Consider the following 15,276-nt stretch of genomic DNA (forward strand, 5'->3'; position numbering starts at 1 on the left):
CTGGCTGGTTTTTAAAACAGCAGCAGCATATGAGATTTTTTTTTCCCTTTACAAGGCAGCGTTTAAATGCTTTAAAGCCTTGAGGGACAAAGTCCGCCCGTGTGCTCTTACACCACAAGGAGCACTTGGACAGAGCTGTTGCATTAGCAGGCTGTTACCTTTCCTCTTCAGAGTCTAACGGGAGGTCGGCAGCAAGACTTCAAAGAGGCTTGGGACAAGACAAAATACATGGAGGAGCCCTTACAAAGGTCACACCAGTGAGACGATTGCTGGGCCCGAAAACTAGGTTTTTTTTTTTACAAGCTGGAAGATATGTAGCAGCAATGCAACAGCTCTTAATGGACAGGGAGGGGGACATGGGGGAGCACAAGTTCTGCACACTGTCATGTAGCATTTGTGGATGTGGTTATATCTGGTGATGGCCCATGTCACATCACAAGTCAACAGTTTCTGTAATGGTGTGCTGAGCCAAGATGCATCAACAGTCTTTTGAACACTTTCTTTTAACAGCTGCAGTTCAAAGGTTGACTCGGTAATATCACACTGACGGTTCGACACACATTCAGAGGTTAAACTAGCTGAAATAAGACTTGTTTACTTATTTTTCTACAATCAGGTGAACTGCAGTGGCCACAGAAGAAGTTCCTCCAGTCAAACGAACCCCCCATGTTAAACGCACTGCTTCCATCATATTTTGTTTGAACATTTGCAATTACAATCTGGCCTCCGACACTGTCCTACCTCATTTTTTTGGTGCCAAGGGTCAAATACAAATGCTAGGGTGATTGTGTTTTTACTGTTAAAGACCTTAAATTATAGCAGTTTAGTACTGAATGTAGGATCAGCCAAAACCCTGGCAGCTTTTAAATTATGGCTTAGGACATTTTTATTGGCTACTAATAAATAGTGGAGTCTGACCCTTTTTTTTGAATTATGGTTTCATGACCTGCCTTTTTATTTTGTAGTAATGACCCTATTTTTCTGCTAGTTTGTTTTTCTCTGTGTAAAGTACCTTGATCACACATGGATTTAAAGTGGTATATAAGTGTATTTTTTTCCCTCCATTGTTCTGTCTCTGCAGCTTATCGTCTTGCCTTCCAACTCAAAATACTTCATTTACCGGTTTTAGGACATCTCCAAATTCTTTTTACTTGCTGTATAACCTACCCCGGGTTTGTGGTTTAGCAGTGAATGAAAACATACGTTCTGTTATGTCAGGGGTCGTGTCATAAGATACCTATGACCTTTAGAGTGCTTTTGTGGTTTAATAGTTTTGCAGTCAGTTCAGTTGCAAGTTTTTTTTAATACAGCTAAACTACATTCATATTTAGCGGCAAACTCTTTTCTCTAGGCTTTTTCTCCAAGTTTGCTGCACCATAATCAAGTCATTAGCATAGACTATAATTAAATACTGCTTAAAACTATGAATTTAATAAAATGAAGGCCAGTCTGGTTAGAAACTGTTACCACCAAATTGTCTGTTTGCAGGCCCAACATTTTTTAATGTAATGATCAGGTCTCTAAGCTTTGTGAAGCTTCATCCACACACACTAACAAGAGGCCATTTCTCTTCAGACACCTCGTATAAAATAAATCAAGAGCACACTTCCACTTTTCTCTGGTTGTTTTTTTATTTGCAGTTCTTTACATCTTAGAAAAAGAATCCAAGGATTTTGCCTCCTGTGTGTTTCCGTCTGGCCTCTTCATGGTCCATGATGCCAGCTGAAGTGGTCAGCACAATGTATCTGTGGAAACAAGTCAAATTTATCACTCACTTTGTAAGATGAATTCATCACGCTATAAATGTTGATGACAACACTAATTTAAAAAGTGAATGATATTTTTCCCACATGGTCACAGTCTCAAAATGTTTCGTATTTATGATCCCCATTTAACACCAGGTTAGCGAGAATGAAAGGAAACCAGCAATGTTGTTTGGCTTAGAGAGTGGAACTGAAGAAAAGACAGGAGGCAGAGCTGGAGGTAGCAGAGCTTAAGATGTTGAGGTTCTCTTTGGGAGTGACGAGGATGGACAGGATCAGGAATGAGAAGGAGATAAAGTCAGAAAGGCCAGATTGAGGTGGTTTGGACATGTTCAGAGGAGGAACTGTGATATATCGGTAGAAGGATGCTGAGGTTGGAGCTGCCAGGCAGGAGGTCTAGAGGAAGACCAAAGAGGAGATGTATGGATGTAGTGAGAGAGGACATGAAGTTAGTTGGTGTGAGAGAAGAGGATGCAGAGGACAAGGTTAGATGGAGGCACATGTTTTGCTGTGGCGATCCCTGAAAGGGAACAGCCCAAAGGAAAGGAAGAGGAGATTTAACACCAAGTTAGATTCATTGTGTCTGTAGATTACAGTGCACAAAGCACAATTTAATGTACCATAACCACAGTATAATGGAATGTAGACTAGTACAACTGTCATGTACAGTATGCACACAAATTCCTTTAATGAAACAAACTGCCGGCCAGCTGGTTAAACTGTGTGCATAGCAAACGGAAAAGCTTTGGTTTAAGCAGATAAAGTCAAAAGCAGGAAGTTTAACCCTGAACTACAATAATAATATATGGAGTATAAAACTGAGGGCTATTCCAACATGCCAATAAACAAGTCAAAAAAGAATGTGAGAATTCTTAAACATTGCACTAATCGTCAAGAGGGTCTGGTTACCTGGTCCTCTCCCTGATACATCATGCAAAAACATTTAAATCAGTAATTTCAGCCTCAGCGGCCCCCTGTGATAATGAGCTTCAGCACAGCTCGTGACCTTTACATGCCATTCCCACTGCTACAGCAAGAAAAAAAACACACCCTTTATAAAGTGCATAGTAAAGACTTTAGAGGACTGCAACACTCCTAATTCTGCATTTGACCATCGCTCATCCCAAAGAGAAAATCATCCAACCAAATACTTGCATTAAAAAAGCAACTCTACAAGGGAACAGAAGCCTTGTTAAAATAAGCAAATAGGTCAAAAATATATTGATAAATGGTCAATATCTGAGCAACATGTGATTGAACTCTGCACACACACAAACACACAAAAACAAAATCATACTACCAACATGTTCATACAACAGGCCATTTCACAGAAAAAATAAATAAATAAAAAACCAGCTAACCATTTTTAAGGTTTATGAATTTTAGCCTCCTTGAATTAAAGTGATATAAGTCACACATGAGTGCCACATTAACTTGTTTTGAATAAATTGACAAATACAGAAAAAAATGACAAGCACTGTGTTGGAGAGTAGAATCTGTCACCAGTTGTATTTTATATCATTCTGTTTTTGAGGAGCAGAAAGCCCGAGATCATTTGTGGACAGCTTCAGTAAAGATCATGGCCATCATATTTATGGTCAGGCTGTACCTGCAGCCTGCTATGAGTTAGTGACCATGTCACACAACTAATCAAAATAAGCATGAATACAGGGTATCTGTAAAGTGCTGAGCTGAGATCTTTTACGATATTACTATGGATTTTTTTTTAAACACATAAATTTTATCTATACATCTCTCTCTCACACACACCACCTGTGTGTTGAAGTCACCTGTGACTTGAATGTCTTAGACTAATATAGTCTAAGACATTCAAGTCGAAACACTGATATGACCAGTCTACAGTCAGACAACCTGTTGTTACAATGTTTTTGAATTAAATACAATAGGAGCTTAAAAAGACAATATTTTACTGTAGTGGGCTCAGCCCAGATTGATTTTACACAGCGCTATACGTACAAAAAGCCGAGTACATTTTCAAAAGTAAGTTCGCTGTCAGACATGGTCTACTCAACCGATTACAGCACTACGATACACTTGGACCTCATGTAACTTTCTTAAACTGAAGCACCAGAATAAATTCCCTACATGCCGAAGTCACGTTTATAGATAAAACTACTATAGTACTTCCTGTAACCCTGTCACCCATTTTGCTCAATCATATATTACCTCTACCTCTTTATTATTATCCATCTTATTACATCAAGGCCACATTTCTCAGACCAGCTGTTTTTAAAATGCGAACACGCTCCTCACGTTGCAAAGTCAGAATGAGTCTACTCCACCAACCGAACCACTGACCCTACAGTCAATAAGTGGCCTCTACCAACTGAGCCACTCTGGCCCCATTCATAATTTGCTAATGTCTAACATAAAATAAGATTTATTCCCTGAAGACTTTTGGGTTTGTCTATAGCACAGCATCATACCTAAATCATTTAGTTACTTCCTATATCCCATCAACTTCAAAATAAAATTCAAGACAAAGGATCTATGGATACCCTATAATTTAAGGCATTTTGTGCCGTTAAAAAGATGCCGTTGTCCAGGTACAAGTATTCAATGCACCTCACAAACCTAATGTATAAAGAATTCCCTTTATTTAACAGTACTAAAGGGTCAGGCAAGGCATATATCACAACTGTCAAGTTGAGGACTCAAATCCCTGCAGTAATCCACTGTTTAACCTAAGACTGGAGACCACTTGTATGTTTACCATGAGCAAGTTTTCATTTCTACTTAACTGCAACATACATTACTGTGACTTTCCATATTCAAATCTGTACAGTACAGAATCATTAAGTGTGATACTTACCCAAACTGTCTTGAAGGTAGCAGATTGTTCTGCCACTTCTCCAGGTCCTTAAGTTGGAGATCAAAACGAGGACTAATCACACCACACTAAAACACACACACAAAAGACAAAGCAAAACAATGTTAAAATATATTATGCGTGTGAAATGTGTAAAACACCATCAGATTATCATCTTGCAAAAGACATAAAATATCACCAAGTGAACCCCACTGACAATTCATCTAATGAAAGCATTTTTATGCCAAAAAGTAGCTCAAACATATTTCATGTTTTGAAAATGAAGAAACTTATGGTGGTAACCAATGAGGTGGCTCATTATAGACTGTACCTTGTTCAGCCTGCCTGTGAGATTGACAACGATTTTTCCAGCTCTGTGGTCATCAATGATCTCAAACTCACCAATGTAACCTGCAGGGACAAACAAGAATATAAATTCCTAGCATGTTGACATAATACATTGCAAGGCTAAGACCAATCCAAGGGATACCCCACGTTCAAATGCTCATGATGACCTTACATTTAACAGCTGGGCACAGACAGTTACAGCTTTAATATTCAAACACCTTTATTGATCCCATAGGGAAATTGTGTTGCAGCTGCTCTCCATGTAAAAAATAGAAAAGAAAGGGAAAAAAAACCTCCTTCAAACGAAGAACAGAAAGTACAAGTACAAACTACTGATCAATAAGTAAGAAAAAAAACTAAACTAGAGGAGTAAACATAAATGAAATAAAGACAATACTGTCCATTTGACCATTTAGTCCCCCTCCTGTTAACAGAAGGGGGATGAGTTGAACAGTTTAATGGCCACTAGGAGAAAGGGTCTCCTGTGAGGTTCTGTGGAGCACTTGACTGTGATCAGTCTCTGGCTGAAAGTGCTCCTCTGTGCAGCCATCATGCAGTGGAGAGGGTGGGAGAAATTGTCCAGGAACAAGAGGAGTTTGGACAATATTCTCCTCTCAGCCACAACATGCATGTCCAGCTTCTCCCCCAGAACAGAACCAGGTTTCCTTATTAATTTGTCCAGTCTGTTACTGTCTGTCACCTTCATATTGCTGCCCCAGCAAACCACAGCATAGAAGTTGGAGCTGGCTACTACGGATTCATAAACTGACTCAAAAGGTTGATGTTGACCTCAAGTCTCCTTAAAAAAAACAATAATATACAGCCTGCTCTGTAGCATAGCATCACCACTGTAATATGGCCAAAGTAATTAACAGAATAACAAAACAGCCACTCACCGTGCTTCATCATGACGGTAAGGAAGCGCACAATAACCTTGGAGCAGGGCCTGATGAGGACCTGGCGTTTCCCACGCTTCTCAGCATTGTTGATGCTTTTCAGAGCATCTGCCAGAACATTCATGCGCACCATGATGCCTGTAGGCAGAAGAACATTAGATGTTTAATGAATCATGAAGGCCTAACTGTAACAAACTACGCTGTGGATAATATAACTCTAGGAGGTGACTTCCTATCATGTATCATCGCCATATACTTCGCTAAGCTCAAGAAGCGAAAGCTGGTAATTCTTTATAACAGCATAACGCTACTTTGAGACAAAATCTTAACCGACGAAATAAAGGTGGCGACTACATCGTTCAGCAAGCAAATTCTAACTAGCACTGATTATTTCGCTAAGCATCCATTTATAGCAAATAGATGACACTTTAGCCAACGTTAACACGTTATGCTGTGAAAAACATTTCTAATACCAATATTGTTTTACTTGCAGCAGATAACGTTGCATTTCTATTAACGCAGCAATGGAATAAAGCATGGTCCCTCTTCGGCACACAGAATAGCTACCTAGCCTAGCAGACTACATTAGCAAAGCACCTTATTGCACTAACGTCCAGTGGTTGAAGCGTGTGCATTCCGCACACAGTGTGTTTCACAACGGGACACGAAATTAGCTTACACGTTTTTATTTGTTAAACACGAAGTGACATGTATGCGGCCGTGAAACGAACACTTTCAATGCGCCTTAAACGCACCGATTCCCTGGGCCAGGCTGGGAGACAACTAAAGGACATTTCTAGCTCAAATATGAGTCGCTTGTTTAACTTTTAGTAACGATACTTATCCCAAACGATTACTATGAATTTTCGCTTCAAGATGATCATATAAATAGGATATTTAACATTCAGATGCTTTAGATACTTGTAAGATTGGGGATGGGAGAGTAAAGAGACATCTTACCGGTTCTGCAATATGGCGGAAAGAGGAAGTAGAAAAAACCTGCAATGCAACATGGGAAAGACTCAAAGACTTTTCAAACTGAGATGACCTACACCATCAATATATTAAACCACGATATTACCTTATATCATTTTTTATAAGCTCTGCACCTTAGCTATAACGTCATAAACAAAATAAAGTAGAATTTGTAACGTGGCTTCAATTTGTTCAGCAATGGTTTCAATGACTGACTTTGTTTGTTTGTTTTATTCACTGTTACAATGTCTAAAATGAACTTGGTCAAATCAATGTATTCATCAAAATTGTAAAAAAAAACTTACTCTTGCAAAAAGGTGTAATTATTAAATACACTCAGACGCTGCGTGGAAATTAAAGCAGCACCATCTAGTGTTAAGGATGAATAATTGCACCCTGACCAATGTTTTTCTTTTTTTTTTTCTTTTTTTTTTTCTTAACACTTTAATGAACATTCCAAAATTACAACCACTCGAAGAGGTTGAAATAGAGAACACAAAAATAATACAGAGCAAAAAAGGAAGAAAAAGAAAACACTAATGGGGTGTAGCAGAATAAAATGAAATAACACAGAGGGTGTGTCTTTTCTCTGTTTGCAACAAAGCTATTTGCAACAACAACAATATGATAATTCCCCATAAGGATAACTATGTTAACCATGTCTGAAACAGATGTACTCAAATTGTTAATATAAAACAAAGTGTTACAGATATCAAAAAGAGGGATATCAACTATCTTAAGCGGTAATCAATTCTTTATTGATTAGGTTTAGCGTCTTTAGGGTCTAGTCACATGAAAAAAAAACATGTTCCAGTGTTTAATCATCTGCATGAGAAAAGGTATATGGGTCTACTTCAAATTTAGGTCTTTTCTGAACTCTGCGACTGGGTAGATGTTCTGGGTTATTTCAAAGTGATTTACTTTGATCTTTGGAAAATAGGCCATTTAATACATTTAGCATGTGCTTTTTCCATCAGAGATCTATTGTCCACATTATGGACTAGTGTATACACACCTGTGTTATATTCACTAATACACAGTGCAAATTTTGTATTGCATTTACTGTCATTCAGTTTCCAATCTTTGATGATTACATTTGGTATTGTATTATACTAACTGTGTCACTGCCAACTCTTTTAAAAGTGTTTTTTGATATTGTTAGAACAACACCTTCCCCCTTGGTATCTCTTAACTCACTATCATCAAGCCTATGTAATATCAACCTGATGTGATTGTGTATGTTCCTACCGTTCACAAAGGTAGACTGGCATTCATCCACTATTCATGATGACCCTTCATTTAGTTAGTTCATTTAGTCCTTTATCATTAAAAGTAACAAAAGTAGTCAAGAAGTGTATATAAAAAAATATAATAAAATCATGATAACTTCTTCATTACCTTTGGGCTGTTTCCTTTCAGGGGTCGCCACAGCGAATCATGTGCCTCCATCTAACTCTGTCCTCTGCATCCTCTTCTCTCACACCAACTAACTTCATGTCCTCTCTCACTACATCCATAAATTTCCTAAAATTATGAAAACTTATCATGTGCAAAAGCTTGCATCTTTGTTTCATTCTTTTTTGCCATTTCAAAAATAAGAGGGGTACTATCTTTTGCCCATTACTGTTTTCTCTACAATTAGTTGGCTTGACCATAACTAATTGGTGGATTTGTTAGAAACCAGAAGAAATTAAAGGATTTCACTCCAACAACTTTCCAGCATAAGACTCAATAAACTGAACACTTCTCTGTTTCGCACTACACATTATCAGAGGAAGAAGAGCAGACTATGACCTCACCTGTTTTGGAACTCAAGGTGGATGAAACATTTTTTAAACGTTTGTTAGGATGTAGCCAACTGTAGATTAGAGATTATGAATTTTCCAAAAGCACAAATCTTGCACTGTCCCAGTTGCTTACAGAAAACAGAAGACGTCTAGCCCCATCACAGACTCAGTCATCATTCCACATTTCAACTACTATTTCTGTTGTTACTGTTAGTTGCAGACTAGCAGACAAAGTATAGTGTATTGTACAATTCTTCCCTATGGAGTACATTTGTGTTAAAAAATAAATAAATTGGCTTAAAGATGAACAAACAGTCTTATATAATACAGAGTTTATAGTGTCAGAGCTACATTTTATTTCCTGTTTCATTATTTAAAAAAAAACTCAATACGTTATATTACCAGGAGTTGCAATTCTAGTCAAAACTACTCATCTTAGCCTTTACAGTACCCAGATGAAAGTAAAAACATACAATTCCAATAAATCTTTGAATATCTTCTAAACCTAGCACATTAAACGCGACATTTAGAGTATTATGTCCACGTGTGTCAATGGATTTAAATAATTTCCCAGCTAACAGGTGAATAAACACAGCATTGCATTTATAGAGTTTTTTTTTAATGTAGACTTCACATGCCAAACAATTTCATACGATTTTTTAATTTGATAATACATGACAACTAATTATTGGAGTAGCACAGTGAAGACACAGAAAATATTCGAATCATATATTTGTCTTACATGCATATAATATATGTTTATATATCATATAGGTGGATTATCATAGCATTACGAGCTACAGACTAAAACTAAGTATCAAAAACTCCATCAGTGTTTTTGAAAGTGTGTGTGCAAAAAAAAAAAATTGCAGTGTTTAAGTGCAGTTAATGTATCTTTGAGTTTATATGTTACGTAAGAATCAGAATTATGAATAACTGCTGTCATATGAAATGTTATTAGGCAAAAAGAGCATAAATAAGCCTTTATATAAGGCTAATTCAAATGATTAGAACTACAGCATTTGGTTCAGAAATGTTTCTTCTTTATGACTCCTGGCTACATATCAACATGTTTGTTGCAAGAGCCTCCATTTATTAAAACTATTTAACTCTACCTCCATGCTCTGAAGTTGGGTTTCAATGTTGAGTTATCAGGATAAAGGGTTGTAGAAGCTATGTCAGATAATCTGCTAAAACTCAAAGCTCTTCAACCACTAGTATTGAAACACCTTTGGTGTAGACCCAAAACTCTATTCTCTGTCCAGTAGAGGGGGAGCCATACCACTCAGACCCATATACAGTGACCTACCTACCAGCCAAGTCACCAATTTAACAAACACATGGAGCATAATGGAATGCTGAGCAGCACAAGACATAGTAACCAGATTTCTGTACTATTTCTATGGTTACAATAAAAACTGAACACTTTCTTCCTCAAGCCTTTGCTTGACTACCTCTGGTATCCACAGCTACAATTTAGCCACCATTGCTGACCATGCTGGCAAGAGAATCTCCCTCTCCCTGGGGATCCAGGCCCAGCTTCTGGAGGTCAAGGCCCATTGCTACCAGCATTTGGAGCAGGGTGAGCTCCTGCTGGGTGGCCTGGTCCACCAAGGCTGGGCAGGTGGGGTTGCACTGGGGCCACTGACAGGTGTCCACAAGTTGAAAAGGGCAACCTTTAGCAGGGGTCCTGTTGTTGCGAGTTGCCTCCAGATTCCTGTCCCAGCAATGCAGGGCGCGTGGGAGAGAAGTGCCTTTAACTTGGAAACTTACCCAGTTACTAGAAGAACAACAAGACAAAGGTCAACAATGAAACATAAATAGAGAATCAAAGGTTAAGAGTGAAAAGAAAAGGGAATGGAAAAGTTGGCAAAAGCAAAAGAGAAGGTAGAAAGACTGGGTGAAGTGTAGTCAGCCACATCATGGTCAAATCACAAGATTTGCAAACTGTTTTGGCCACTTATGACTCAATATTTTGTGCAGCAATTGTTACATTATAGAGTACCAACAGCAAAAGGACTCACAATGACCTTGGGCCATTGGCTCCACCCATCAAGAATGCTCACCCTCAATAAATACACTTAACATACCCTGACTGTGTAAATCTAGCACTTCAGTGACCCATTATTGCCCATGTGTGCAGCCCAAGATTGAGTGTGTTCAAGGGATACCGGGGGGTTAGGGAAAGTGTGAAAAGGCATTTGGTGACATGAAGAATGTGCCATGATGAAAGGGAGAGCTGAAACAGCAGCATGAGCTCACTAGGTGGAGATGACTACATGAAATGAGGGTAGCAGGCATGAAATCATTTTAAAACCACAGGAGTCAAATATAGTTACCTCTTGGTAATCAATGTGTGGGAGAGACAGGAGGGAGCAAATACAGCCCTGCAAAACATACAAACAGCAGCAGGTATATTTTCTTAGTAGAAGTTTGGGAAACCGAAAGGTATGATGGTAGTCAATTGAATAAGATGCTGAAAAACCTACGTGACTTCCCTCAGGGAGTTCTTGAGCTCACTGCCCAGGTTCTGTATGTACAGCCACTGCTCCTCAGTTAGACTCTGTCCACCCATGTAGATGTTCTCCACCCTCAGCTGCTCCTCATCAAACAGCCACTGGACTACAAACAGGGGAGCTACAAACAATAATAATAACATAAGAATCAATTTTATTTATAAAGCACTTTTCAGTTGTGGGCAAATCGCAAAGTGCTACACAAGCAGATTAAAAGCAAGAATAAAACATAAAACAACATATTAAAAAAGGTAAGGATCACATTAATATGCTTTTCTGTGTCAGTCTGTGGTGCCCTCAGGTTCTCAGGCAGAGCCTTCCAGAGCCGTGATGCAGCTGCTGAGAGAAGCTCAATCAAACATTTTAAAGCTACTCTTCACAATATTTTTTACATTAACAACACATCTGATGACTGCGTGTAATGTAAAGTGAGTTGTAAAGGCCAAAATGTAGCAAAAACAGAATGTGTATATTGAACTCATCTGGTGACTCAAAACACAATTTAAATTATTCCTAATGTTGCTCTGATAGCTGGATTATAATTAAATGACCTCAGCATTATGCCTACATGCTGGACTATCACAGCTGCCAGTATAAAGTATGTCTGTGCAAAATGCGAACAGAAACGTTTCATCTCGTTTTTGCAGTGGCTTTTCACCAACACTGGACATTTTCTCAGATTATGAGGAAATCAAACTTACAACGCTCATATTTCTGTGCACATTCCTTCTGAACATTTGTATAGCATGATAACCCAAGACCACAATAAACCATGCTAAATGTAAGTACAAGCCAGCACTCACAGGTCAATGTAGAGTATAGTTTGTGTCCAAAGAAGCACTGCCACTCCTCCCCTCTCTTATAGAGCTGGCGGCATCTATCAGGCACAACCCCATTCCATAGCCTGAGACAACAATACACTGTTTACACACAAACATTTGATGCTCAGATGCTTTTACATTCTTATTTCACCACAAAGCCAAATGAATCAGTACTCTAGAGTAAAAGACTTTATTTCCAATTCTACATCTGGCCTATGAAATGGATTCTTAATTCCAGATCTGTACAGGCTGTCAGGAAATTGTAGGTCCTTACCTGAGTCCTATCTTGATAGCATCTTCAGGTGAGCAGGAAACAGTCTCAGGACAGTTGGGTGATCTCTGCTGCTTACTTTCTAGAAACCAGCCAGAATCCACCAGACCTCGGACCTGAGCCTCTGCACCAAGCTGCTCCAGCTGACTGGCCACCCTCTCAATGTTCAGCAATACACCTGTTCCTCCAGCGCTGCAGGGGAGCCAAGAACATTAACAAATAGCGTGGCTTTTTCATTTTTAACAGGGGTATCAAAATGACATGCCAGCTAATGACAGGGAAATGAATATTTAGCAGCTTCCCATTCAGACAGTGAATACTGTGTTGGAAATTGGGGGGTCTCCCAACAACCATGTTGCTAACCTGGGAGGAATGTGCACTATTACAGGGCAAGGCCCTTTAAAAGACATTATGTCATTGTTCAATTGACTGTAAATATCTTTATTGTTGACGGAGGAGGATGGAGCCAAAATAGGGCTTCTCCTGTTTAATGTTAGGCATGGAGATGGTCCAGAAGCTATGGTAATCATCAGAGTGTGAGCGAAAACTTAAACTGACCTTGAGCCTGACAGCATGACAATCTTGGCCTGCTTGATTCCCTTTGGGATGAGGTCTTTGATAACCTCGCTGATTATCAGGGATCCCATGAAGACGTACTCAGCTGATAACAAATAGAGACATCAAAGGACTTGGAGCACCACAAACAGAAGAGTTTGATGCATTGTGTCTTTTATGAGCTAGAGAGAGCAGTGGTTGTTACGGTAGGAGGGTCCATGTTGAAACAGTGTTGAAGGATTTCCAGCAACTTACTTGCATTTGCATTCCTATCTCTCTCTTTCTCTCTGCTTGGTCGTGGCCTCGGAGGAGGGGTTGGTGCAAGTCCAGTACCACTCCATACATCACTGGAACAATACGGGATGAATCTGCAGAAAGAAATTTGCTAGACTAAAGCTTGAGGCCAGAAAAACAACTACTTCTCTCTATGTCATAAAAACCAACTCAGGTTGTAGCTTCCCTCTTCTTTAAAAACCATCAGAATCTGAGACCATTGTTTTAGCTACAACAGAACACTTGCCATCCCAGACCCAGTCAGTGCATGAAACTGAGCAATGTTGTGTTTGCAATAGCAATTGCAATTGTTTCATTTCTAAGACAGGAAATGTGTTTTTTTGAAATTCTTTCTCACTTTAAAGCTGCACAATGCAGCATTTTTATAGCAACTATGGATCAAAGGACGATGTGTAACAGGACAGGGGACAGTCTGAAAAGCCCACAAATATGTATCCTCTCACTCTACAGCTTCCAACAGCTCTGCAGAGCAGTTCAGCCTTTTCCGGCTCTTTGTTTTGATTTTACACTCTGCATCTGACTCGCTCTACTGCTGAAAATGTTTTCAGCTGTTTACACTGATGTTTACACTTTGTTCTAGTTTCACCAAGTGACCCCCCCCCCTTCCCCCCTCACAGAAAAATGAAAAAAATCATAATTTCCTGCTATCTCGTTAGATCATATTTTCTTGTCATGGATTAAGTCCAATTTTTAGGAATGATAACCCTGTGCATGCCATCAGTAGCCACAGTAATTTGACACACACTGACAACAGTTACTTACACAATGTTTGCATTATACCAGTGTGGGTTTTCTTCCACTCGAGAAGCTAATATTCCAGTTCCTGTAAATCCATGATCAGAAATCAGACAGATGTCTTTTCATCTAATTTACATACTGTAACAAACATGGCCGGCTGACCTACCTCTTTTTGTTTGGGGCCACCCTGATGAGCTCATTAGTCTGGGGATATTTTGGTACCTGGAATCACAAGTCTCTTTGCTATAGCAGCACCAACCACCTAAAAATAATAAAGACTAATATTAGATATTCACATCCAGTCGGGAGAGAAGAGAGATGCTTATTAGCTCATTACAAAAGCCTGTGAGGAATGGAGAGGGAAGGGATAGATTAAAGAAAAAGATAAATGATTTACAAATTGTCACCAACCTGATTTGTTAATTGACTTTATAAAGTTTTTGCAAAGAGTATAAACACTACATGAGAAACATGAATACAACTTGATCAGATCTGGCAAAGGCAACTAATTAGGTTCTACAGATGATTAAAGTGACAGTATTCAGTCACTTTAGCCATGTAAAATCTTCATGTTTTTCATCACACTGAAGTCAATCCAAGTGACAGTTAGCAACCAAAAAAGGAGAAAAAAAGAAGATGACATGCCCATCAAAATTCCAATGGGGGCATCGCGCCAAAACAAGCTGACCTTCAGGGACCAAATTAAGCAGTTGTGTTTTTAAATACTCACCCTCCAGAAATAACAGCCATCGGCGGTTTCCTCTGAACTCTTTTAGGTAAAACCTAAAGAACCACAAATAAACAGGAACGAGGAGAAGGTAAAGAGAAGGCAGTCATGTATAGTTGTGTAGCTTCAAAAATCACTCCGCTAATTACCAAAATATAAAAGATTTGGCAAAAATTGAGATAAGATAGAAAACGAGAAGATATCTCATGCAGAGCATCTCACCCAGCTACTGTTCCATCATTGCATGTAACTTGGCTGTTCTTGAGGAAGTGCAGCCTCATATCATCTGTCTGTTGCCCGGCCGCTCGAGCTCCTGTGGCACCATCCCGCCCTGCTTCAGCTGTACCTCCTGTGATTCTGGTGCTTCCAGTGCTTCCAGCGTTTCCAGTGTTTGTAGGAGTCAGATCAACCACAGAGGAAGACTGGCCAGCATCACCTCCTTGGCTCCCACTAGCCTTCTTGGTGGACTTGCCACTCGCTTTTGTATTGCGGTTGTTCTGACACCAGATTCCACCAACCAAAAGCAAGAAAGCAACATGGCCCAGTATCTTCATGTCTGAGGCAACAAAGAAAATAATATTCCATATCTTTTTATCCGGTGAACCAATTCTTATTGATTGAATAAAATCAGTCACTTTTCAACTTAGAAATGAACTTACCTTTTCAGAAGAATCGGCTTTGAATTTTGAGGCTGAGGCACCCCTGAGGTCAGGCAGAGAACTGGTGCTGCTAAGGAGGAGAGGAAGAAGTTCAAA

General features: G+C 39.2%; 2 protein-coding genes across 2 annotated transcripts; both read right to left on the reverse strand.

Annotated features, from left to right (window-relative positions):
• Positions 1–1,612: 1,612 nt before the first annotated feature.
• On the reverse strand, positions 1,613–6,854 carry rps15a (ribosomal protein S15a). The gene is made up of 5 exons (XM_067499080.1): positions 6,798–6,854; positions 5,838–5,975; positions 4,925–5,004; positions 4,597–4,682; positions 1,613–1,745 (listed from the first exon to the last, which is right to left on the reverse strand). The coding sequence occupies exons 2-5, from the start codon at positions 5,968–5,970 to the stop codon at positions 1,652–1,654; spliced, it is 393 nt and encodes a 130-aa protein (XP_067355181.1). The 5' UTR covers positions 5,971–5,975; positions 6,798–6,854; the 3' UTR covers positions 1,613–1,651.
• Positions 6,855–9,292: 2,438 nt separating this feature from the next.
• notum2 (notum pectinacetylesterase 2) lies at positions 9,293–15,075 on the reverse strand. The gene is made up of 11 exons (XM_067498532.1): positions 14,744–15,075; positions 14,525–14,577; positions 13,961–14,056; positions 13,819–13,879; positions 13,018–13,130; positions 12,766–12,868; positions 12,211–12,399; positions 11,919–12,019; positions 11,089–11,236; positions 10,939–10,986; positions 9,293–10,379 (listed from the first exon to the last, which is right to left on the reverse strand). Exons 1-11 carry the CDS (start codon positions 15,073–15,075, stop codon positions 10,076–10,078), a joined length of 1,548 nt encoding a protein of 515 aa, XP_067354633.1. The 3' UTR covers positions 9,293–10,075.
• Between the last annotated feature and the right edge of the window lie 201 nt (positions 15,076–15,276).

This window comes from Channa argus, chromosome 3 (genome assembly GCF_033026475.1).
Source record: "Channa argus isolate prfri chromosome 3, Channa argus male v1.0, whole genome shotgun sequence".
Lineage (NCBI taxonomy): Eukaryota > Metazoa > Chordata > Actinopteri > Anabantiformes > Channidae > Channa > Channa argus.